This window comes from Camelina sativa, chromosome 5, assembly GCF_030686135.1.
Source record: "Camelina sativa cultivar CO46 ecotype springtype chromosome 5, ASM3068613v1".
In the NCBI taxonomy this organism is placed as follows: Eukaryota; Viridiplantae; Streptophyta; class Magnoliopsida; order Brassicales; family Brassicaceae; genus Camelina; species Camelina sativa.
Genome location: NC_141884.1, coordinates 8,488,284 through 8,508,838, shown reverse-complemented (window position 1 = coordinate 8,508,838; position 20,555 = coordinate 8,488,284). Strand labels below are relative to the sequence as shown.

Here is a 20,555-nt window from a genome sequence, read left to right as displayed (position 1 = left end):
AAGCAAAAGTATATATATGTATGATGGTTACGTGAAACTCCCATAACCTCTTCTTTCTTTTCTTTTTTTTGTTCTCCAGAAAACTGTAATTAAGAAATTTTCATTTCTTCTCTGTCTTAAACAGAAGAACCATATTGTTCTGTTTTAATTCAATCATCTCTTTGTTTTTTTTTTTTTCGAATATTTTGATAATCTTCGATGGATCAGTTTCTTGTTCATATATCATCAGTCATTCCAACATTGTTCCACAAAGCGATATCCGTGAAGCCTCCTCGTTCTTTAATTTTCTTGCTATAATTTCGATTTTTTTCTGGGAAATTTTTCTTTTAATTTTCCCAGAAAATCTTCGCATATTTAAACATTGAAGATATACAAAAGAATTAACCTAAACATGTTGCAAGACGTGATGATCTTGTCTCACGATCAGCTTTCCATCGTAATTTCTCTTCTCATTCTTGTTTTTATTTATATGCGCATGCATGTGTTGCGTTGCGTAGATGTTTTTTTGTCTTTAAATTTGTTTTCAAACATTGAATTTTTTACATGCAGAGATCATATAAAACTCGAGTTTAATCTTATAAATTGAGTAATTATATTATTTTCTTTTTCTTTTATTTGGTCTTTGCTTGGACAATCCTATGAGAACTATATTATTATTATTATTATTATTTTTTTTTTTGTGAAACGTCATTTTCTTCTCCTTATATTCCATTTGATCTCTTTTTAAATTGCTTCATTCCCTTTTAGCTTTTCTTAATCTTTGGTGTGATTCTCTACACACTTCAATTTATCTTTCGAATCCAGTTTTTGAACATTATCATTATTATATATAGTTCTCATTCTTCGGTTACGATTGGTACTTTATAAGCCAATAGAAAATCGTCACATGCTTTGAAAAATGTTCTACAAAGCAACAGTAATCATTTCACTATTTCTATCGTATCTAAGTATAGATTTATTTTCATCAAACGTAAAACTCTGGTCACCTTGGAATATTTTGTATTGTTTGATGCAAATAGAAAGACACATTATGTGAATTTTCACTAGGAGCATTGTGATGTGTTATATGATGATGATCATGATTAAGGTTTTCTTACATGTTCTGATATTTAATGAAGTGCCCTTTACTTTTTCTTTGTGGGATAAAAATCTTGATGTTGGTTCATACCAGGCAATTTCAATTTTTCTTGTCAATACGAAAAAGAAATACCAGAATCAGAAAACTTTCCTTTTATAGAAACCACTCTTCTTTACTTTTTCTTTTTTAGCTATTCCAACTTCTTGTTAACATGTCACATGAAAGAACAGATGCATTTAATCTCTCTTTTCCAACATTTATGCTGTCCTAAACAGAAATTAGAAACCAAAGAGAAAAAAAAAAACCATTGGATTTGATTTATGACACGAAAATCTTGGAGTGTTTTGATGTCTAAAAACAGAATAAAAACATCTTATAGATTCTTTCTAGATAATTAAGCCACGAGAAAAACAGATTTAATTACTTGAGCTTTTTTATAAATCTGCCTTAAAAACCAACCTGTAACTACTTAATGATCTCACCCGTTACTTTTTCTTGTGACTCAAGCAAATTTTACCTCTGTTCTCTTCTTTTGATGCTTGGCTTTAAAGTAATGTCTTTCTTGATCATTTACTACTTTCTCTGCTCGATATAATAATCTTTAGATCTAATTAACGTTTCTTTGTTCTATATATCATCAGGATGATATCACGAGCCCTCTTAGTGCTCAGATCTTCGATTTCTGCGATCCACAACTCTTTCAAGAAACCTTCAATCAAACCTCTGAAGTCACCTCTACTTCAAACATTCTTGAGAAATCCGGAAGCTTCCATTCAAACACTAACACAACCACAACAACTGAGAACAGTAACAACAACAACAAGAACACAGAACTTCAAGACGAAGAAGATGACAACAACAACACGGATCTGTCCATAATCTTTGACTCACAAGAAGATTTCGAAAACGACATAACGGCTTCAATCGATTTCTCATCATCTTCACTGCAATATCCAGTCATCGATCAGCTCCTTACGGCAACGAGCCAAGACCAGTTTGATTTCTCTTCAGGACTCCAAGTTACACACCAGCCTCCTAACATTTCATTCTCTGGAGACCCTCTGTCTCTACCGGCGGTTTCTTCTCTAGCTCCTCCTCCAGGGGTTTTCGAAGAAGATTGTCTTTCTTCAGTCCCAAGTTACAATCATGGCTTGAACCCTTCTTACTCTTTCTTCCGTACCTCCGGTTTACCGGCCTATATGAGCACCGGTTTATTATCTGCTGAAAGTAATCTTGGTTTACTTCCCGGGAATAATCATGTGGGATCCGAAATCAGTAAGCCACATGATCCATTCATGGACTTTCAAGCTGATAATGGTGGTTTATTCTGTCCTGATTCCATCAAACGTATCTTTAGTCCAGAAGATCTCCAGGTATTGAGTTTTCTTTGTTGTACAAATATTATCCGGTTTACGTTTGGTTTATCTTCAAGGAGCTAATAAGATTTCTGGTTTGGTTATGAAGGCACATGACCGGTTTGGTATTTTGATGTTATGCTAACCAGTTTACTTTTGTTAAAGAAGGCACTTGGTGTTGGTGGCGTCGAGAGCCAGAGCCACTTGACGGCACCTCAAACTAATTCAGCATTAGGACCGGTTGATATCAACGGTTTAGAAGATCCAACGTTGAGCAAAGTTGGAAAACTCTCCCCTGAGCAAAAGAAAGAGAAGATTCGTAGGTATATGAAGAAGAGGAACGAAAGGAATTTTAACAAGAAAATTAAGGTTCGATTTTTATCAAACCAAACCGGACTAAACCGTTGGTTATGTTGTTTTCCAATGATTTTTTTTTTTTTTTTTGTTCTAGTATGCGTGTAGGAAAACATTGGCAGATAGTAGACCAAGGGTTAGAGGAAGATTTGCAAAGAATGATGAGTTTGGTGAACCAAGTAGACAAGCTTCTTCAAGCCATCATGATAATGAAGATGAAGACGATGTAAGTAACCCCGGGTTATTTGAACTCGATTTATATGAATTTATGTCGAAATGGAGTGTCGGTTGTAATTAAGTCTAACTATACAGATTTTGGTTTACAGATGGGAGTGAAGGATGAGGGACAATTTGTAGATTCTTCAGACATTTTTGCACACATTAGTGGAGCCAACTCCTTCAAGTTCAACTACCCAATTCAATCTTGGATTTGAGCTCCAAGAGCCACGCCACAAAGATTCATGTTTATAAACATGAACATGAATCTTATAGTCTTATATAGTTATAAAAGTCGTATTTCTATAGAGTTATAACTTGTCTATTTAGTTTTGTCATGCCCCTATATCTTCTGTCAAATAAAAAAAATAAAACAATCTAAGCAAAATAAAATAAAGATAATGAATAAATGGGTTTTAGGCAAGGTTTGGTTAAATAAAACAGTAGCGAGAGTAAGGTTTTAATAATGTAACATAGAATTTTCCAAAATTTTGTAGATACAATATGTTACATATATAATATGATGATATGTGATGTCTTGTATTTTGATAGTTGGGTTGTATTTTGATCACCTGTGAACACTATATATTATCAGTTGAGTTATTCTCTTGCTCCTTTCACATTCTACGTACATATTTAGACCTAAACTACTCATTCTTGATTGTATAAACACGATACTTAGGCGTGTTTGATTGTCATATTTAAAAAGTAAAGGATGCAGTTATTGGGCTTTGTTTTCCACGATATGTTGAACTGGACCAACAATAGTGTTAAAGATTAATTATTTAATTAAGGCCTCCTTTGTAGCTACACCATTTAAGAATAGGTGTAAAAGCTCAAACGATTGACGACGACTCGATACATGCGCATAAATGACCATCATACCATAGTTTTCCAATGGTTGAGTTTTTTTTTTTTTTTTTCGGTTTCTGAAAAGGGAAACCCATATGCTAAAATAGACTTCTAAATAAGTTTTAACCGAAGACTGTTAAAATATAGATGGCGACTAAGTCAATAATTTCGAACCAAACGTCTAAAAGGCAAAGATTAAAAATATAGTGATTTTGACTTTAGAGGTGAATTATGACATTGACCTCTTTGACAGGCCACTATCAAAATCTATGAAATCTGTGAATTTTATTCTATGAAAGGCCACCATATATTGAAGAGTTGAAACTATGCCATTTGACTTGTAAACACGATAAATACAGTTTTCTAAAATTACGGCCATAAATATGTATTTATCTGTGTGTGAAAACAAAGTGATTTCACTACTGTTTTGGTTCCTTAATTATAAAATTCACGACGCCAATAATTAGTCTTTTGATAATTAACATCCGATCTTGATCTATAGAAAATAGACTTACACATGCTTGGTCACGACACAATCCTATCAACTTCCAATTTATCTTCTAACTTATTTTCCAGGACATCTACACGTGTGTTACAAACAAATAATAATGTCAATAAGTATGATTTAAGACCAGACAAACTTACGAACTATATAAATCCAAGAAATAAGACTAAATCACATGCATGAAAAAACATAAACTATATCTGTTTGATGCTTCACATTCTTTTTTTTTTAACAGATTAACACGGCTAGTGCAAAAAAAGACCGGATTTGGTGGAGGAGAATTCTAGTTTGTACAAGAAGCATCAGTTTTATAATACGGTAGTCGGTAGGTCGACTGAATTAACACGAATAATTAAATTCATGTAGTTATTAACATATACACTAATCTTCTAGATGAATAATTGAACTGACATTTACGATCTTCAAGAGGAATAATACACATATATGTAGTGGAACTAAACTTGACTACATTATTATATATAAGGATTTCACGTATTTGAATTTTTGAAATTTAAATAAAATACGCAAAATGCAAGTGAAGAAGCAACAAAATGGTTGAGTCAATCATGTGCAGCAAGCTCACGGTCTGGAATGAGACAAACTAGTTTTGTAATTTTGTTGGTTGGTCCATTAGATTCTCACTATTCGTACATAAAAATATCAATATATGTTCTAAAGCCTCCAAATTTCCAATTGTTTAATCATTTTATAAAAAAGGCAAAATATGTATCGTAGGGTTTGTTTATAATTTTCCAAAAAAATATGATAATTTAAGAAGTTTTCCACTATTGTATACCTATATCGGAAGTCGACCATTTTCTAATAAGTCACTCAAAAACTAAATTTTTTAACGACTATCGTTTTTATCACGCAAACATACAATTCACAGAAACCTCTTATTTTCTCAATGATGTTTGGTTCTTACCTGTTTAGTACTTATTTCTTAAAATTTAACAATACTCAAATTACAAAACTAACTAGAGAATTTAGGAACTTTGTTGAAATTAATAAACACTATGCTTGACTTTTAATAAATTTCATATTTTAATGTGCAACTAAATTTCTATCTTTTAATAACTATACCTAAAATAGGAATGAAAATATAACTCAAAATTAATATATAACTATATAGGAAAGAAAATATAACTAATAATTAAAATATAACTATATAGGAAAGAAAATATGCCTAATAATTAAAATATAACTATATAGGAAAGAAAATATAACTATACAAAATAAATAGAAAGCTAAAATGGTTTTTCACTTTTTTGTAAAGAACAATATACGAATGATCGAGTTAAGGTTAACTCGATCAGGTTTTGGTAAATAAACCGTGGACTAATTGTAAAAAAATCTCAATTTTTGATATTCAACATTAATGTTGTTAGTAAATTTCTTAGCAATTTTTTCTTTTAAAAAATGTGTATCTCCACACTACATATAAAACGTCAAAATCAAAACCTAACCTAATCGTATGAACGAATAATTTGTTTTGATCCACTATATTATCCATATGATAAATATTACCAAAAAATCAATAATTTGAGGAAATTCAAACAAAGTTACTATCAAATTTTTATTTTTTGATGAAAAAAAGAAAACTATAATAGAGAAAAAGGAAGAAGAATATAGTGAAAAGTGAATAGAAGAAAATGTGGGCACTATCTCTGAAACAGTAAGTTCTATACTCCCTCTCCCCCTGCTTTATCGCCCAACCAAGTAGCCATCACCATCCTCCTTTTGATTCACTCTCTCTCTCGATCGTGCCCACCAGCTCACTCACCCTTAATCCCCCACAACTTTAAACAAAAACCCTAATCTCTCGAGCTTTGGACGCAAGAGGAAAAAAAAAAGAAACACACAACACCAAGAAGTGGGTCCGTAAGCCCTGGCCATAGTCAAGTCACCACACACACATAAAAGACTTTCTTTTTTCTCTTCGTCTCCATTTGGTACTTACTTACTAGTCAGACATTAACGTGCCTTTGCGATACCACCACCACCACTCCCATCTCTCTCTCCTCTCTCTCTTGAAACCCAGAAAAAAAAAAAAAAAACTCTTGCTTCCAAAGCTTTTCCCACTTTCTTCTTATTCCTCCCCACAACTCATAATTGCTTATAAGAATTTTGCTTTTTTTTTTTTGTTTCTCTGTTTCCTCTTAAGTAGATACAGAAGATCGCAATTATCCAGAATTGGCGGAGGAGATTGCTTGAAGTTTCTTTTGGTACCCATTGGAGATTACTCTTCGATCCAATCAGTCCTTCTTCTTCTAATCAAGTGAGTATAAGATTTAAAGATTTGATTTTTATTTTAATTTTAGAATCTGTTCGTGGTGTTTTTGTATTGTTTAACACTCCATGGACACAATCCAGAATTGGCTTTGGTAGAGGAAGTGATACAGAGAGAATTTTTAGTTTCTAGGTCCAATCCTGAGTAAGATTTACTCTGTTTACTTGAGTTAGGTGGCTTAATCCTCGAGTGTATCTTTCAAACTCCAATCAAAGTTTTAGCTTTTTTCCTCTGTTTCAATTTAATGGGGCACATCTAAAAATTCAAGCTTTTATTTGATTATCAATATGTGTAGGGTTCTTCGTTTTTTTTTTTTTTTAGCTTTTTGTTGCTTTTAGGTAAGAGATTAGGTATAATTTAAAAGAAAACAAAACCCTCTGACTTTTCAGCAAATTTAGCTTTGTTGCATTAAGAGTCTCAAATTCGGCTTTTTGTTTTGAAACAGTGCAGATTCATACCACATTTTGGTATCCTGCATAGTTTCAATAGTAGTACCAAACATATGTCTTGTGTCCACCAGAGTTGCTATGTTAAGCTAAAATCTTGTTGCTAATATTGTGTTATATTCTCTCATCTACTCTTGTTCATGTTTGTCTTTCAGATATTTGGAAGTGTTCTTGCGTGTTCTTCGTATTATAGAATGGGGAATTAAGGTTTTCTCGGTTTCTGTTTTAAGAACAATGGGGAGTGTTGGTCCTGATTCTCAGAAGGATGATTCTGAGCTTGAAGATTCACTGAGCATTGATGAGAATCCGCCTGGTGAAAATGGTTTATTGAAGTCAGGAACCTTGTTGAGTCAGAAAAGGCAGCAATGTAGTGTAGTTTCAAACAGTGGGAAGTGGTTACAGATTGTTAAAAACGGTCCCAAAGGTTCGTTTACTCGTGCCACTAGTTTTTTCGATTACAAGATCCCAAGGCATCTGGTGTCATTGGACGAGAAGTATCTCCGACGGTGCCTCGAGTTGATTCACATCAGTGCGTTTAAGTCAGCCAGTTGCAGCCTTTCTTTGAATCTTGTAGGACCAAAGATGAGTTTTCCTTCAAGTCACTTCGATTCACCTGTGATCCCTAAAGAAAATGCTGCTCGTCTTGTGTTTGATCTTCCGTTGGTAGATGATTCAGGCAGTCCAGTGATTAGCCGTGCAATCATAGGTTGCAGGAGGGTTACACATATGGTTACTAAGCCTTTGTTACACGATGTCGAAGCATTAGAGGGTGATGATATGAGTAGCAGGACAAGTCAAGACGATAATGGTGAAAACAAGTTGGTTTCATTTGATGTTGTGAGGAAGATAGAGGAACAAGATTCGCAGTTTCAGATTTATCAATCTGGTTACATGCCCAAAAAGAGGGTCTCTTTGTCCAGCACAAACTCAATGAGTTCATCTTCTTCTGAGCAGTCTTCTTCCTGTTGGTCTCCGTCTTCAACAGTTTCTCAAGGAGCACTTCAGTTCACTATGAAAGACAACAAGACGCCTCATTTTGTTTTCTCATTGGATGATCAGAAAGAGATCTATGTAGCTAGCTTAAGCACTAGTAGTGTTGGGTCGGGGTTCGACCGTAGTTCGCTAGACTATTCGTATTTGATCCATTTGAAGAAAGGCCGCGGATCTGAACAGAAACATTTGGTTGGTAAACTAAAGGTATCTACTTTGATTTCTGTCTCGTCCACAAATGAAAAAACTGTAGAGAGACAGTTTGTTCTATTCAGCAGTGGTGGGAATCCGCAGTTACCGTGCCACAATGATATTAGGAAAAGCAGAGGATTGCCTAAGAAAGTAGTTGATGCGATCAAAAACACTACTCGCACTTCAAGGCAAAGAAGCATCTCTAGATTCAGTAGAACAAGCTCCGTACCGGATTTTTGTTCTTGGGAGCCATTTCAAGAACCAGACCACGATCTTGAACCTGTAAGTTTGCTAGATAACGACCTTCCACCAAATCTTGAAACCTCAGCTGTTGTTGTGAGAGAACAGTTTCCCGTGGAAGCAGAAGAAGAAGAAGAAGAAGAAGTAGTCGAAAAAGTTGGAGGCTGGGGGATGAAGTTTCTCAAGAAAACACCCTTAGCTCGAACCAAGGATGCTTCTAAAAGTTCTAAGCGTTCGACAAGCATAGATGTTGTGATTCCTTCAGGGATTCACGGAGGGCCGAGACATAGAAACGGTGGTCCGTCGAGCTTGATTCAGAGATGGAAATCCGGTGGATACTGTGATTGCTCTGGATGGGATTTGGGTTGCCCCTTAAGTGTCCTTAAAGGCCAAACACGAAAAGACCAAAATGAAGGCCAGTGCAATCTTTTTGAGCTCTTCGCAGAGGTAGTAACATTCAAGATCCATATACCATTTTCTCAACCATACATCATAGATTAACAAGAGGGAAACTCAATCTTGGTCATGTTTATTGTGTTATTTGTATCAGGGATTGATGGAGGGAAGTCCTGAATTAAGGATCATGAATGTTCGAGACGGTCTCTACTTCGTTCAATCTCAAGCCAAGATATCTGTTTTGCAATCTTTTTCCATTGCTTTAGCATACACTCATAGCCAAAGCCAGAGACTCCGGCCATGGTCGTCAAAGAAGTGTACAGAAGCTTAACTAGCAAAAGAAAGGATTGCACCTTAACTAGCAAAAAGAAAGGATTGCACAAAGTGAGATAGGCAAAACTCAGCCTTCATAGTTTTAGTGAGAGTTCTTGAGTTGATGATATCTACAAAATTAGTAGTTATTTAATTATTATTTTTTTTTGTGTTAATTTTTTGGCTTTCTGTTTAAACCTATTTTTTTATAGAAAGTAAAATCAGTGTCTCTCTTCTTTACTGGAATCATATGTGGGCTTTGGTATTGATTTTAAAAGGGTTGTGTGAATTGTAAATTCTGACTTATGGTTTTGAGGATTATGATATTCTGGTTTTGTATAGAGTTTATTCTGCACATTACCTTGAACTTAAAAGCTTTTAAACCCATTTTTAATCATGACCTAATTTGTCAAAACAGATCATATATGATTTCATTTTTAGTAAAACTAAGAAAACTGGAAAAACTAAGCAAAATCTCTTAGAAACCAGGATTTAAATATGTCTGAAGCTCACAAAAGATTCTCGTCTCTACTTAAAACACCCAAAAAAACATCAACTACTTCGAGTTTCGTTGAAGACAGATACATAACCAGCAATGACAGTTTCGTTGATGATACAATCTTCAAACAATGGCGTTAGCAGCACTAGCAATCCTTGGCCAGAGATCAGCACACTCTTTCCCAATGGGTCCAGTAATCGCAGAACCTAATATACAAAACATGTTTCAGAAAACAATGTAATGACAAAATGTGTTTTGACAATGCACTGATCAAAAAAAAACAAACAAACTAATACCTTTCATTTCTCCCTTAGGGTTCACAATCACTCCCGCATTATCTACCACACCATCCAAAGAATCGAAATCAGTATCAATCTTATGACCATAATAAACTCATGTTTGAATTCAACACAAGAGACAGTGACTGCAAAAGTTACCTTCAAAGTACATGAAAACACCGTCCTTTCGGCGCCATGGCTTACGTTGCCTAACAATGACAGCAGGAAGAACCTTTTTCCTGAGGTCTGGCTTACCTTTCTTGACAGTGGCCATAACCATGTCACCAACACAAGCAGAAGGTAACCTATTGAGACGACCTTTGATACCTTTAACCGAAATGATGTAAAGGTTCTTAGCACCAGTGTTGTCTGCACAGTTCACTGTGGCTGCAACTGGCAGACCAAGTGACATCCTGAATTTGTTACCAGACGTTCCTCCACGTCCTAATCAAAATCAAAACAACCACCATTAGCAGCAAAAACCTCTAAATCATTTACTAGTTTTGTTTTCAAATTATCAAAAATCAATACTTTTGATGTCATATGTTGTACATGAGCTGTGTAGATGAATAGATCAGATCTGTGTAGATTTCAATTGAGAAGAAATCGAGATAAAAGGTTCAAACTTTCGAACATTTCAAAACTGAAATTACAGAAATGTAACAAATACGAAAGAGGAAGGCTTGGAATTGAAAAGACAAACCTCGCTTCGACATTTTCGACGGCTCGAGAGCTCTCTAGGGTTTCTGGTGTCTGATCGAAGAAGCAAAAATGAAAGAGAAGAAGGGATTAGGGTTTAAACCCCAAACCTGAACTAGAGGCCTTTTAAGGCCCATAATAGCCCATGAAGCTTTTCAATCAAAACATTACTAAACAAATTCTTAATTTCAGCAAATTTCTCACGACCATATTCTAAAATTAACTTACATATTCAAAATAACAATGCTTTTATTTACAGAGCCAAAACAAGGTAAACATTACTAAACAAATCCTTAACTATTATTTTTTTTAAACCATATTTTCTTATTTATAGCTTTGATACATAGATTACGAACACATTATACAAATCCATAAATTGAGTAACAACGAGACGAAGCTAAATAACACAATGCTTCTCTTCAAAAAGCTTAACAAATTCTTAGTCTTGTTTGCGAGAATTGGCTCTCTCTTTATTCTTTTTAGCACAATATTCAAAGAAGCTTCCATCAAAGCAACCTCTCACAGCTTCTTTAGAAATGAAACCTTCCTCGTCCTTTGCAAGAATATAGAGCAGTATCCATTCAACTTTATTTGAAAGCCTGCATGCAGCCACAACTAACACAACAAAAACCGGCCGATATATTTAGTTTTGGTTTATACCAGTTACCGTACGTACATGCATGTATCATCAAGTAAGATTGCCATTCGATTTCCCTCGGTTAGGTTCCAAACCTCTTTAAATGACAACTTATCCTTGACCGTGCGGGCGTATTTGCTAAATATATTCTCAAGATTGGCCGGGACATACCTACAATCACAATTTTACGGATTGAGTTTCATAAATATTACATTTGAAGTTATCTAGTATCTTTTATATATGTTTGAATGTTACCTTCCTTCGGTGTCATAGGTGCTTGAATCACTCCCATGTTTGGCTTTGTGTATGTTGTCGATATAAACAGGCAATAACGGTGATGGCAACCAACTCTAGTTACATAAAATTATATTAATTAAAAAATAATAGTTATTAATTAAAATTAAATTGGAAGGGTCTTAGAATTTTGTTTTCCATACCGGAAGTGTAACGTAGCTAAACGCTAAGTTTATGAATATGCACCAAAATAGAGAGGAGACTGGATTGAAACCGAGGTCACGAAATCCTACAAGTTGTTTTTTGTAATTATTTTAATATAATGAAAGAGTTACATTCTAATAGAATGATTCTATGATTAAACACTTGATTTTTTATCTTCTCTGAAGATAAAAAGATATATATAAAAGGTTAATGAATGTACCCCTAAAAGTCTCCCAAGGATAGACGATACCGTCGCCGTTTTGGTCGAAGAAAGCAGCATGTTGTTGCAAAACACTCATTCCTTTGCTATCGCGACCTTCTGTTCCATTCGGATGATCTGTATCTGGAGCTGCTAACGCTCTTGCCATATCTGATTATCATATTGAGTTATAACAGTCAACAACAAAACACAAGCACTAACCTTTGTTTATTATACTAAAACTTTGAAAGGTACGTAATTTGAAAATGCTCATTTCTCACGATAATTTAGGAAAAAAATGTTACTCAAGTTAATATTATAAACGATTTTATTACTGCAGGTTTCATGGTGTGATTTTTGTTTGTTTTTTTTACTTACTGCAGGTTTCTCTCTTTTTCTTACTCTCTGTCTCTCTCTTGAGGACTTAAGTGTGAATAATTGAAGATGCTCTCAGTTTCTTCTTAGGGCATCTCCAACAAGCCCTCATCCCCTCAAATTTTGAAGTTTTTGACAATCCAACAAATCTTCAAATCTTCAAATTTTGAGGTTTTGAATAGTGAAACCTCAAATTTGAGGTTTCACTATTCAAAACCTCAAAACTACTTTTTATTTTCAGTTAAGTCCCTTTATTTATGTATTTCATAATTTATTGTATAAAATTTAATTAAGAAACTTAAGCATACTAAAATAAATTTAATAAACAAAAAATAATTTGTAATATTAAAAAAAAAGTTTACAAAAGAAAATATAATATTAAAACAAAGTTACAATGACATAAACGTTTTGAAGTCATCCAACTTATTTTCAAAGCTTGCTCAAGGTACCGCTCCTCCTGCTAATTATATTATTCAGGGAAATGAGTATAATATGGGTTACTACTTAGCGGATGGTATTTATCTAAAATGGTCAACTATTGTTCAAACAATAAGAGATCCCCAAGGTCCAAAAAAAGTTATTTGCAGCAAGACAAGAATCATGTCGAGAAGATGTTGAACGTGCTTTTGGAGTTCTACAATCTAAGTTTGCTATCATAGTAGGATCATCACGTTACTGAAAGAAAGAAGACTTGCATGATATAATGACAGCATGCATTATAATGCATAACATGATAATTGAAGATGAACGTGATATCAATGCACCGATCATAGATGAAAGATCAGCACCAGAAGTAATGGTTGAAATGGCAGTAAATGAAAACACCCGATTTCCACAATTTTTAGCTCGTAATATACAAATAAAAAATAAAGAGGCTCATTTATCACTTCGGAATGCTTTGATTGATCACATCTGGGAGCATTATGGAAATAATGCTTGATTAATTTGCTATTTCATATGTAACTTTGTAAAATTTATGTTTATGTGTGTTTTATTATTATATATGTAATTTATATTATCATGTAACTTTTATTATGTAATATTGTGTGTTGTATAATAAGATAAATAATATTTTGGATTGTATAATAAATAAAATATATGTTATATATTTATTTATGAGTTTTTATCATTATTAGTGAATTTTGTAAATATTAAAGACTATATTGCAAATTAAATAGTTTTTAAGGATTTTTTTGAGGATTGATTGTTGAAGCAAATAGCCTTCAAATCTTTATTTTGAGGATTTGCTCGCTTCAAAATGAGGAGAGCGATGCCCTTAAGCAAAAGACGTACGTACTTTGGTATCAATGGTATGGGTTCTTTATAAGTAAAGAAGGACTATATGTAAAAAAAAATGACACGTGTCATGACGTTGTGGTTAAGAGAAAACAAAGACGACAAGCAATATGATCATATAACTGGTCCATCCACGTGGATATTTTCATTTTGCTGAAACATAGTACAGCTTTAAATCACGAGGAGATCGGTGGAAAAATAACAACGTGCTTATTCGATGTGTTATCTTTTTTTTTTTTTGTCAAACATTCGATGTGTTATCTATTTCATCGTAATTCAGGAAGAGAAATATATAAAACCGTATTCGTAGTCTTGTCTGCGAGAATTAACTTCATCTTATTCTATGGAACACTGTACTTGAATGGGGCTCCATCAAAGCAAATAGTTTACAGCTTCTTTGGACAAAAAAACCATTACTCGTGCTTCACAAAAATCTTGAGCGGTTAATCGGTATCGTATTGATATATTGCAGTGATTAGCAAATCACGAAATTTGAACTTGTTGATCAATATGGTGTTAGGAGTTAGAACCAAAGGTGCCGACATGCCTGAAAGTTATGGGATTGAAATTATTGTTTGCAAGAGAAAAAAGGACGGGTAAAGTGACCCAGTCACGGGTAAAGTGACCAAGTCACCCAGATATGGTCCCCTCCCCATGCACGTTGCTGGAACGATTTGCTGATATATGTGTGCTGCCGTGTGAGTTGGAATAAGTAAACAAAATTGGTATGTGATAGGCAAAATAATACAGTATTCCATACCAAGATAATTTAACTAAGATTCTCTTCACAAATTCATAAAATTATAACACAACAAAAGGACTTTAAATAGAAAAAAACGTACTGCCGTCACATATTCACCCAAAAGGCCAAAACATAGGAGTGATTCATGCAAAATGAAGGAGAAGAAGGGATTAGGGTTTAAACCCCAAACCTGAACTAAAGGCCCATCATAGCCCATGAAGCGTTTCAGTCAAAATACTAAACAAATTCTTAATTTCAACAAAATTTTCACGACCATATTCTAAAATTAATTTACATCTACTTATCTAAAGTAACAATATTTTTTATACAGAGCCAATAAACATTTCTTAACAAATTCTTAATTTTTTTTCTAACGTATTTCTTATTTATAATTTGATACATAGATTGCAAACGTATTATACAAATCCATAAATTGTGTTAAAAGACGAACTAAATAACACAATGCTTCTCTTCAAAAAGCTTAACAAATTCTTAGTCTTGTTTGCGAGAATTGGCACTCTCTTTATTCTTTTTAGCACAATATTCAAATAAACTTCCATCAAAGCAACCTCTCACAGCTTCTTTAGAAATGAAACCTTCCTCGTCCTTTGCAAGAATATAGAGTAGTATCCATTCAACTTTATTTGAAAGCCTGCATGCAGCCACAACCAACACAACAAAAAAAACCGGCCGATTTAGTTTTGGTTTATACCAGTTACCGTACGTACATGCATGTATCATCAAGTAAGATTTCAAATAAAGCCTTTTTTGGTACTAACCATCCAAAAGGATCCATTGCCATTCGATTTCCCTCGGTTACGTTCCAAACCTCTTTAAATGATAACTTATCCTTAATCGTTAGCGCATATTTGCTGAATATATTCTCGAGATTAACCGGGACATACCTACAAATAGCAATTTTATGGATTGATGAGTTTAACGAAAATCCCATTTGAAGTTATCGAGTAGTTTTGTATATTTGAATGTTACCTTCCTTCCGTATCATAGGTGCTTGAATCACTCCCATGTTTGGCTTTGTGTATGTTGTCGATATAAATAGGCAATAATGGTGATGGCAACCAACTCTAATTATATAAAGTTGACAACGTTTAATATATATATAGATCATAGAAATGATAAATAAAATTAAATTGGAAGGGTCTTAGAATTTGTTTTCCATACCGGAAGTGTAACGTAGCTAAACGCTAGGTGTATGAGTATGCCCCAAAAGAGAGAGGAGATTGGGTTGAAACCGAGGTCACGAAATCCTACAAAATTTTTCCTTTTTTCTTTAAAATAATTACCTTGTTGTTATAATGAAAGAGTTACATTTTATGATAAAAACATTTGACTACTTTTCAATTTTCATCTTTTATGAAGATTAAAAAAGGTTAATTAATTTACTCTTATAAGTCTCCCAAGGATAAACGATTCCGTCGCCGTTTTCGTCGAAGAAAGCAGCATGTTGTTGCAAAACACTCATTCCTTTGCTGTCGTGACCTTCTGTTCCATTCGGATGCTCTGTATCTGGAGCTGCTAATGCTCTTGCCATATCTGTTTTTCATTATCAGTTATAATTAACAACAACAAAAACATACTAACCTTTATTTATTAATAATCTAAAAAAAAAAGTTGAAAGTATTAATGTCAGAATGCTCTTTAATTAACTCACAATAACGTATGAAAAAATTGATATTGTCATATTTATTACTTATGGGCTTATTAGTATGATGTGATTTTTGTTTGTTTTTTTTTGGCAATCACACTTACAAGGTTTTGGTAATGTTTCCTCCAAATCGTTCCGTACTTTTCGCTGACTGGTTACCGGAGCTAAAGGCGCCGTCGTGGCCAAAGACTCTGCCTCTCCTCTCATTCTCTCTTTTTCTTACTCTCGCAAGTGTGAATAATTGAAGATGCTCTCAGTTTCTTCTTAGGCAAAAGACGTACGCAATATTGATACTTTGGTATGGGTTCCTTTCTTTATAAGTGAAGAAGGACGATATGTAAAAGGACACGTGTCATGACGTTGTGGTTAAGAGAAAACAAAGACGACAAGCAATATGAGCATATAATATGGTCCGTCCACGTGGATATTTTCTTTTGGCTGAAAACTTAATACAGTTTTAAATCACGAGGAGATCGGTGGAAAAGAAAAACAACGTGCTTATTCGATGTGTTATCTATATCATCGTATAGTTCAGGAAGAGAAACAACATGTTGTTATACAAAATCGTAGTCTTGTTATGAGAGAATTGACTTCATCTTATTCTATTGAGCACAGTACATAAATTGGCCTTCCATCAAAGCAAATATTTTACAGCTTCTTTGTACAAAATCCATTACTCGTCGTCCTACACAAAAAGAAAAAAAAATTGAGTGATTAGAAGTTACCCAATTAATTAATATAACCATACGCGGTTAATCACTGTATTGATATATTAGCAAATCACGAAATTTGAACCTGTTGATGATCAATATGGTGTTTTAGGAGTTAGAAACTTAGAACCAAAGGGTGCCGACATGCCTGAAATTTATGGGATTGAAATTATTGTTTGCAAGAGAAAAAAGGACGGGTAAAGTGACCCAGTCACCCAGTTATGGTCCCCATGCACGTTGCTGGAACGATTTGCTGATTTATGTGTGCTTCCGTGTGAGGTGTGGAATAACTAGTTTTTTTTTTTGGTATGATAGGCAAAATAATGTTTCATACCAAAATAATTAACTAAGATTCTCTTCGAAAATTCATAAAATTATAACTCAACAAAAGGATGTTAAATATCAAAAACGTACTGCCGTCACATACACCCCAAAAGGGCCAAAACATTTTTGTATCACCATTTTTTGGCCTTTAATATTATTTGTTGATTAATTGTAACTGTTACGTAATAACATGCAGCATTCAATGCCAACTGTTGCTTAAGATATTATTCTTTTTAGTTAACATCTACTACATATTATCGTCAGAAAACTATACTTCATCAATGCATTGCTCCCCAAAGTCAAGTTTGAAGCGTGTATGATTAAGAGATTACTTAGTCGAGTTTTGTGTGTGATTTATTTGAGGGTTTCGAAGAGAATTTGGGGAGAGATATCCACCGTTGATTGAATCGAAATCGAGCACAACCATTGATCTTGATCCGGAACTTACTTATCTTCACTCTCCTTGTCATCTCCTTGCATCGCTGTTTCATCATCAATTTGCCTTTTGGTACCTTCACAAACTCCTTCACGTAATTACATCTTGGGGTTTCTACAAATTAGAGAGAATGACAAATATAGACTAAACATATTGTTACAAAATCGTAATATTAGATGGTTTGTAAAAAAAAGGATACCCTTTTGATGATAAGCTTCTTCTTCTAGGCTTGTGTTATCTAGCAGCTGCGTACATAATGTAAAATTTACAAAATTAAGTTATCATATGATGAAATGACTATTATTGTTGTAATTTCGTGTGTGTAATATTATTATATACCTTAACTAAACTGTCCATTCTTTTTCTCATTCTTCTCTGTATGTATCCTCTCGAACACTATTTAACCAATAAATGGTTGAGAATTTTCAGTTACAAGAATACAAATTATAGAATATTTTTCTGACAAGAATTTACCACTAAATGTACCTTAATATGATATTTAACGTATGCGTAGAAATTTAGCAAATTCCAAACCGTTTTGGCTAGTCTCTTTGCTTCAACGTGCCGTGAAGTAATATCTGCCAATAATAACAATTGGTTGAAATTTCGTGCATATAATACTAATTAAAGAAGTTAGATGAGTTTAATACTCAAACATAAATATAAAAAAAAAGAGAAACAAATTATGTACCAAAAGATACAAAACCAGAATTGGTGGTTAAGTCTTGGACTGGTTCTCCTCTAAGTTGGAGAGGAGGTATTGGTGACCAACTACATTGTGGTGCCTTTACCATTTCCTTTTGGCTTCCCACTTCCACTAATTCCTTTTCATCGTCCAATATTTAATGTTTTCAACATAACCAAATTGTATTTGAATCACAAATATATATGCATGCATCCATTGTAATTTGTACCTGGAAGAACGATGTGGCAATGACCACATCCGAATTATCTTTAAAATTCATTGGAAACACCGCCGTAATTTTCTCCGGCTGAAAAAAACAATTCAAGATAGTTAAAATTTTATTCGAGAAAATTTTGACGACGGTCATATTAATTAGTTGGATATATCATATATGTAAACCTGTTTAAAGACGTAGAAAGGTTCACTTGGGTGATAAACAATCCTGATGGGCCTGTTGTTGTCGTTGTTCATGGATCGTGAATCATCTTGAAAATTCAAATTTCTCAGCATCTCTTTAAGTTGGCTACTTAATATTAACGCTTGCATTTCAGAAATCCTTGTTATGATTTTAATAGCTTCTGAAGTTGAAAGAGTAAAAATGAAGAAAACTTTTAATTAAGAAAATTTAAATTACAATATTACAAGCTAAATTACCTTTGCCACGTGGTATATTGTCAAGGTGAAGCGCAAGGGTCAATTGAAACCCTAACCTTGGTGGATCAACAATATCAATCACACCAACTGCAATATTCTTAATCACCTCATAAGTGTGACTTGAAATCTCCTTCAACGTCACTGCTCCTTGTGTCTCAAGCAACGTCGAGGTCGATACATGCACAATATTTGGATCGGAAACCGAGTACTGGATGCCCAAATCATATAATTTGTTACAGTAGATATAGTCAACTAAGCAAGAAAAATATAGGGAGACGCAAAAATATATACCTTGATGTGATATTGAATCGAACCAAACTCGTGGAAATGTTGATCGACCTCGATAGGTTTTTCAGCACTGCCATGGATTCAAGGACAATGAAACATTATATTACTTTTTAGTGGATCTTAATTATGTTATGATGTTCACCACTAGAAGTGGATATGAGTCTAAACTACAATTTATAAATCATCCCACTTACTATCAATTGATTTTGAGTTAAAATAAAAATCCATGTTTACTAAAACTTCACAAAGTAACATCAAATCATCAAATCATCTTGAATGAAGCTAAAACGGAAATGAAACTGGACCGGAGATTTAAAGAGAGAGAGTGGCTTACCGATATATCTTGAGGAGTGTTTCTTTCAACGTTGGAGATGATCTTTCGAGATATGCCATTCTTGAAAGTTGAACCAGCTCGCAAGAACCTTGGCGGTACAATAATTATAAATTGTAACTTTTTTTTTTTTTTGTCATCAGTTTATTACTTATAGGTACGTGTTCATTTCATATATATCTGTGTGTGGGAGAGACTAAGTGGGGATTTTTTTTCTTTTGTTTGTATGTGTGTTGGTGAAATTATTGGAGGTTGAGTAAATTGTCAGTTTTAATTTGCAATCATTTTTATCTTGTTTCTAAGCAAAACATGTAGCTATTATACCTGCCATTGAAATCCAATATATTGTGGATGTACTGTGTCACTGTGTCAGCCCAATATAAGGCTGCCTGATAAACACATTGGCCTCGTTGATAAAGAGTCTTAACGGTATGTCAGCCGTTGGATTAAAGCTGTGGGATTTGATGGACGTCGATTCACACGGTCGCATAGTGACAAAGAAAGAATCTGATGTTCTTTTTATTTTATTTATCGGGATTGGAAAACAGAATCTAACAAAGAGCTAAACTGAACTTGAGTTTTTTTTTTCTGTCAGAAACTTAGATTACTTCTTAAATAATTAAACCATGTTAATCTTTATACCGTAACTAGAGTCATATATTTTTCTCACTGATCTTTGTTTCTTGACTTATAGAAATATAATGTGTATTTCAACCTCAAAGTCAAAAACTCTACTGTTAGAAGAAAAGAAAAAAAATTCAACGAGTGTTTTCCTCTTTCTTCTTCTTATGTGGACCTTATCATTAAAAGAGCAATACTTGAAATGTAATCCAAGCTAATCCAATGAACATTAAGCATCGGTTTCACATGAACCCCAAGCTTTTGACTTTACCAACATATATCTCCCCACCTGTACGTAATTTAACTCCCACCATCCTTCTTTATTCTCGGTGTGGTTTACTTAGGCGTAAAAGAATGGTCAATATAATGTAGATTACTTTCTTTCTTAGATTGATGCAATAATTTTTTAAAAATATTAGTAAAATGTGTCCGCTAATCTATCTTTGTTTAT

The 20,555-nt window shown here is 33.8% G+C and overlaps 5 protein-coding genes across 12 annotated transcripts; 2 read left to right on the top strand and 3 right to left on the bottom strand.

Moving 5' to 3' along the window:
• LOC104786238 (uncharacterized) lies at positions 1-3,609 on the top strand. 6 transcript variants are annotated; one of them, XM_087449633.1, is made up of 5 exons: positions 1-436; positions 1,720-2,451; positions 2,602-2,802; positions 2,885-3,013; positions 3,114-3,609. In XM_087449633.1, the coding sequence occupies exons 1-5, from the start codon at positions 392-394 to the stop codon at positions 3,219-3,221; spliced, it is 1,215 nt and encodes a 404-aa protein (XP_087305759.1). In that variant the 5' UTR covers positions 1-391; the 3' UTR covers positions 3,222-3,609. The 6 variants fall into 6 exon arrangements, 4 of the variants coding, with proteins under 4 accessions (XP_087305759.1, XP_087305758.1, XP_087305761.1 ...); XR_015556494.1 differs by having other exon boundaries at positions 43-436; positions 2,543-2,802; XM_087449632.1 differs by having other exon boundaries at positions 43-436; positions 2,599-2,802.
• Positions 3,610-5,896: 2,287 nt separating this feature from the next.
• LOC104786235 (uncharacterized) lies at positions 5,897-9,567 on the top strand. 2 transcript variants are annotated; one of them, XM_087449630.1, is made up of 4 exons: positions 5,897-6,035; positions 6,528-6,638; positions 7,252-8,965; positions 9,069-9,567. In XM_087449630.1, the coding sequence occupies exons 1-4, from the start codon at positions 6,013-6,015 to the stop codon at positions 9,243-9,245; spliced, it is 2,025 nt and encodes a 674-aa protein (XP_087305756.1). In that variant the 5' UTR covers positions 5,897-6,012; the 3' UTR covers positions 9,246-9,567. The 2 variants fall into 2 exon arrangements, with proteins under 2 accessions (XP_087305756.1, XP_087305757.1); XM_087449631.1 differs by having other exon boundaries at positions 6,005-6,312.
• A 115-nt stretch (positions 9,568-9,682) lies between these two features.
• Positions 9,683-10,886, bottom strand: LOC104786236 (large ribosomal subunit protein uL14x/uL14z/uL14y). Its single transcript, XM_010511597.3, has 4 exons — positions 10,707-10,886; positions 10,163-10,447; positions 10,022-10,063; positions 9,683-9,931 (listed from the first exon to the last, which is right to left on the bottom strand). The coding sequence occupies exons 1-4, from the start codon at positions 10,717-10,719 to the stop codon at positions 9,849-9,851; spliced, it is 423 nt and encodes a 140-aa protein (XP_010509899.1). The 5' UTR covers positions 10,720-10,886; the 3' UTR covers positions 9,683-9,848.
• Positions 10,887-11,350: 464 nt separating this feature from the next.
• Positions 11,351-16,338, bottom strand: LOC104786234 (putative peroxygenase 3). Of its 2 annotated transcripts, XM_010511595.3 has the most exons (6): positions 16,160-16,338; positions 15,794-15,943; positions 15,572-15,657; positions 15,380-15,474; positions 15,169-15,294; positions 14,545-15,041 (listed from the first exon to the last, which is right to left on the bottom strand). In XM_010511595.3, exons 1-6 carry the CDS (start codon positions 16,260-16,262, stop codon positions 14,882-14,884), a joined length of 720 nt encoding a protein of 239 aa, XP_010509897.1. In that variant the 5' UTR covers positions 16,263-16,338; the 3' UTR covers positions 14,545-14,881. The 2 variants fall into 2 exon arrangements, with proteins under 2 accessions (XP_087305762.1, XP_010509897.1); XM_087449636.1 differs by lacking the exons at positions 14,545-15,041; positions 15,169-15,294; positions 15,380-15,474; positions 15,572-15,657; positions 15,794-15,943 and adding exons at positions 11,351-11,510; positions 11,595-11,689; positions 11,777-11,862; positions 11,998-12,147.
• Positions 16,339-17,287: 949 nt separating this feature from the next.
• LOC104786232 (actin-related protein 2/3 complex subunit 2B-like) lies at positions 17,288-19,713 on the bottom strand. Its single transcript, XM_010511594.3, has 10 exons — positions 19,487-19,713; positions 19,156-19,222; positions 18,865-19,072; positions 18,610-18,788; positions 18,440-18,517; positions 18,217-18,349; positions 18,012-18,103; positions 17,865-17,921; positions 17,725-17,770; positions 17,288-17,639 (listed from the first exon to the last, which is right to left on the bottom strand). The coding sequence occupies exons 1-10, from the start codon at positions 19,543-19,545 to the stop codon at positions 17,422-17,424; spliced, it is 1,137 nt and encodes a 378-aa protein (XP_010509896.1). The 5' UTR covers positions 19,546-19,713; the 3' UTR covers positions 17,288-17,421.
• Positions 19,714-20,555: the final 842 nt, after the last annotated feature.

What these genes read in the sequence shown, in the direction of transcription:
- LOC104786238 (XM_087449634.1), top strand. Translation starts at nt 1,551, where the DNA reads ATGATCTCACCCGTTACTTTTTCTTGTGACTCAAGCAAATTTTACCTC. An exon ending in TTTTGATGCTTGGCTTTAAA is followed by an intron (nt 1,629 to 1,719) that starts GTAATGTCTTTC and finishes ATATATCATCAG; the next exon opens with GATGATATCACGAGCCCTCT. An exon ending in ATTTTAACAAGAAAATTAAG is followed by an intron (nt 2,803 to 2,884) that starts GTTCGATTTTTA and finishes TTTTTGTTCTAG; the next exon opens with TATGCGTGTAGGAAAACATT.
- LOC104786235 (XM_087449630.1), top strand. Translation starts at nt 6,013, where the DNA reads ATGTGGGCACTATCTCTGAAACA. An exon ending in TGGGCACTATCTCTGAAACA is followed by an intron (nt 6,036 to 6,527) that starts GTAAGTTCTATA and finishes CCTCTTAAGTAG; the next exon opens with ATACAGAAGATCGCAATTAT. An exon ending in TTTTTGAGCTCTTCGCAGAG is followed by an intron (nt 8,966 to 9,068) that starts GTAGTAACATTC and finishes TATTTGTATCAG; the next exon opens with GGATTGATGGAGGGAAGTCC.
- LOC104786236 (XM_010511597.3), bottom strand. An exon ending in TGTTTTCATGTACTTTGAAG is followed by an intron (nt 10,064 to 10,162) that starts GTAACTTTTGCA and finishes ATGGTGTGGTAG; the next exon opens with ATAATGCGGGAGTGATTGTG. An exon ending in CCCTAAGGGAGAAATGAAAG is followed by an intron (nt 9,932 to 10,021) that starts GTATTAGTTTGT and finishes TTTGTATATTAG; the next exon opens with GTTCTGCGATTACTGGACCC.
- LOC104786234 (XM_010511595.3), bottom strand. Translation starts at nt 16,262, where the DNA reads ATGAGAGGAGAGGCAGAGTCTTTGGCCACGACGGCGCCTTTAGCTCCG. An exon ending in TCCTTGGGAGACTTATAAGA is followed by an intron (nt 15,658 to 15,793) that starts GTAAATTAATTA and finishes AAAATTTTGTAG; the next exon opens with GATTTCGTGACCTCGGTTTC. An exon ending in TTAGCTACGTTACACTTCCG is followed by an intron (nt 15,475 to 15,571) that starts GTATGGAAAACA and finishes TTATATAATTAG; the next exon opens with AGTTGGTTGCCATCACCATT.
- LOC104786232 (XM_010511594.3), bottom strand. Translation starts at nt 19,545, where the DNA reads ATGGCATATCTCGAAAGATCATCTCCAACGTTGAAAGAAACACTCCTC. An exon ending in CGATTCAATATCACATCAAG is followed by an intron (nt 19,073 to 19,155) that starts GTATATATTTTT and finishes TTGGGCATCCAG; the next exon opens with TACTCGGTTTCCGATCCAAA. An exon ending in GAATGGACAGTTTAGTTAAG is followed by an intron (nt 17,771 to 17,864) that starts GTATATAATAAT and finishes TTATGTACGCAG; the next exon opens with CTGCTAGATAACACAAGCCT.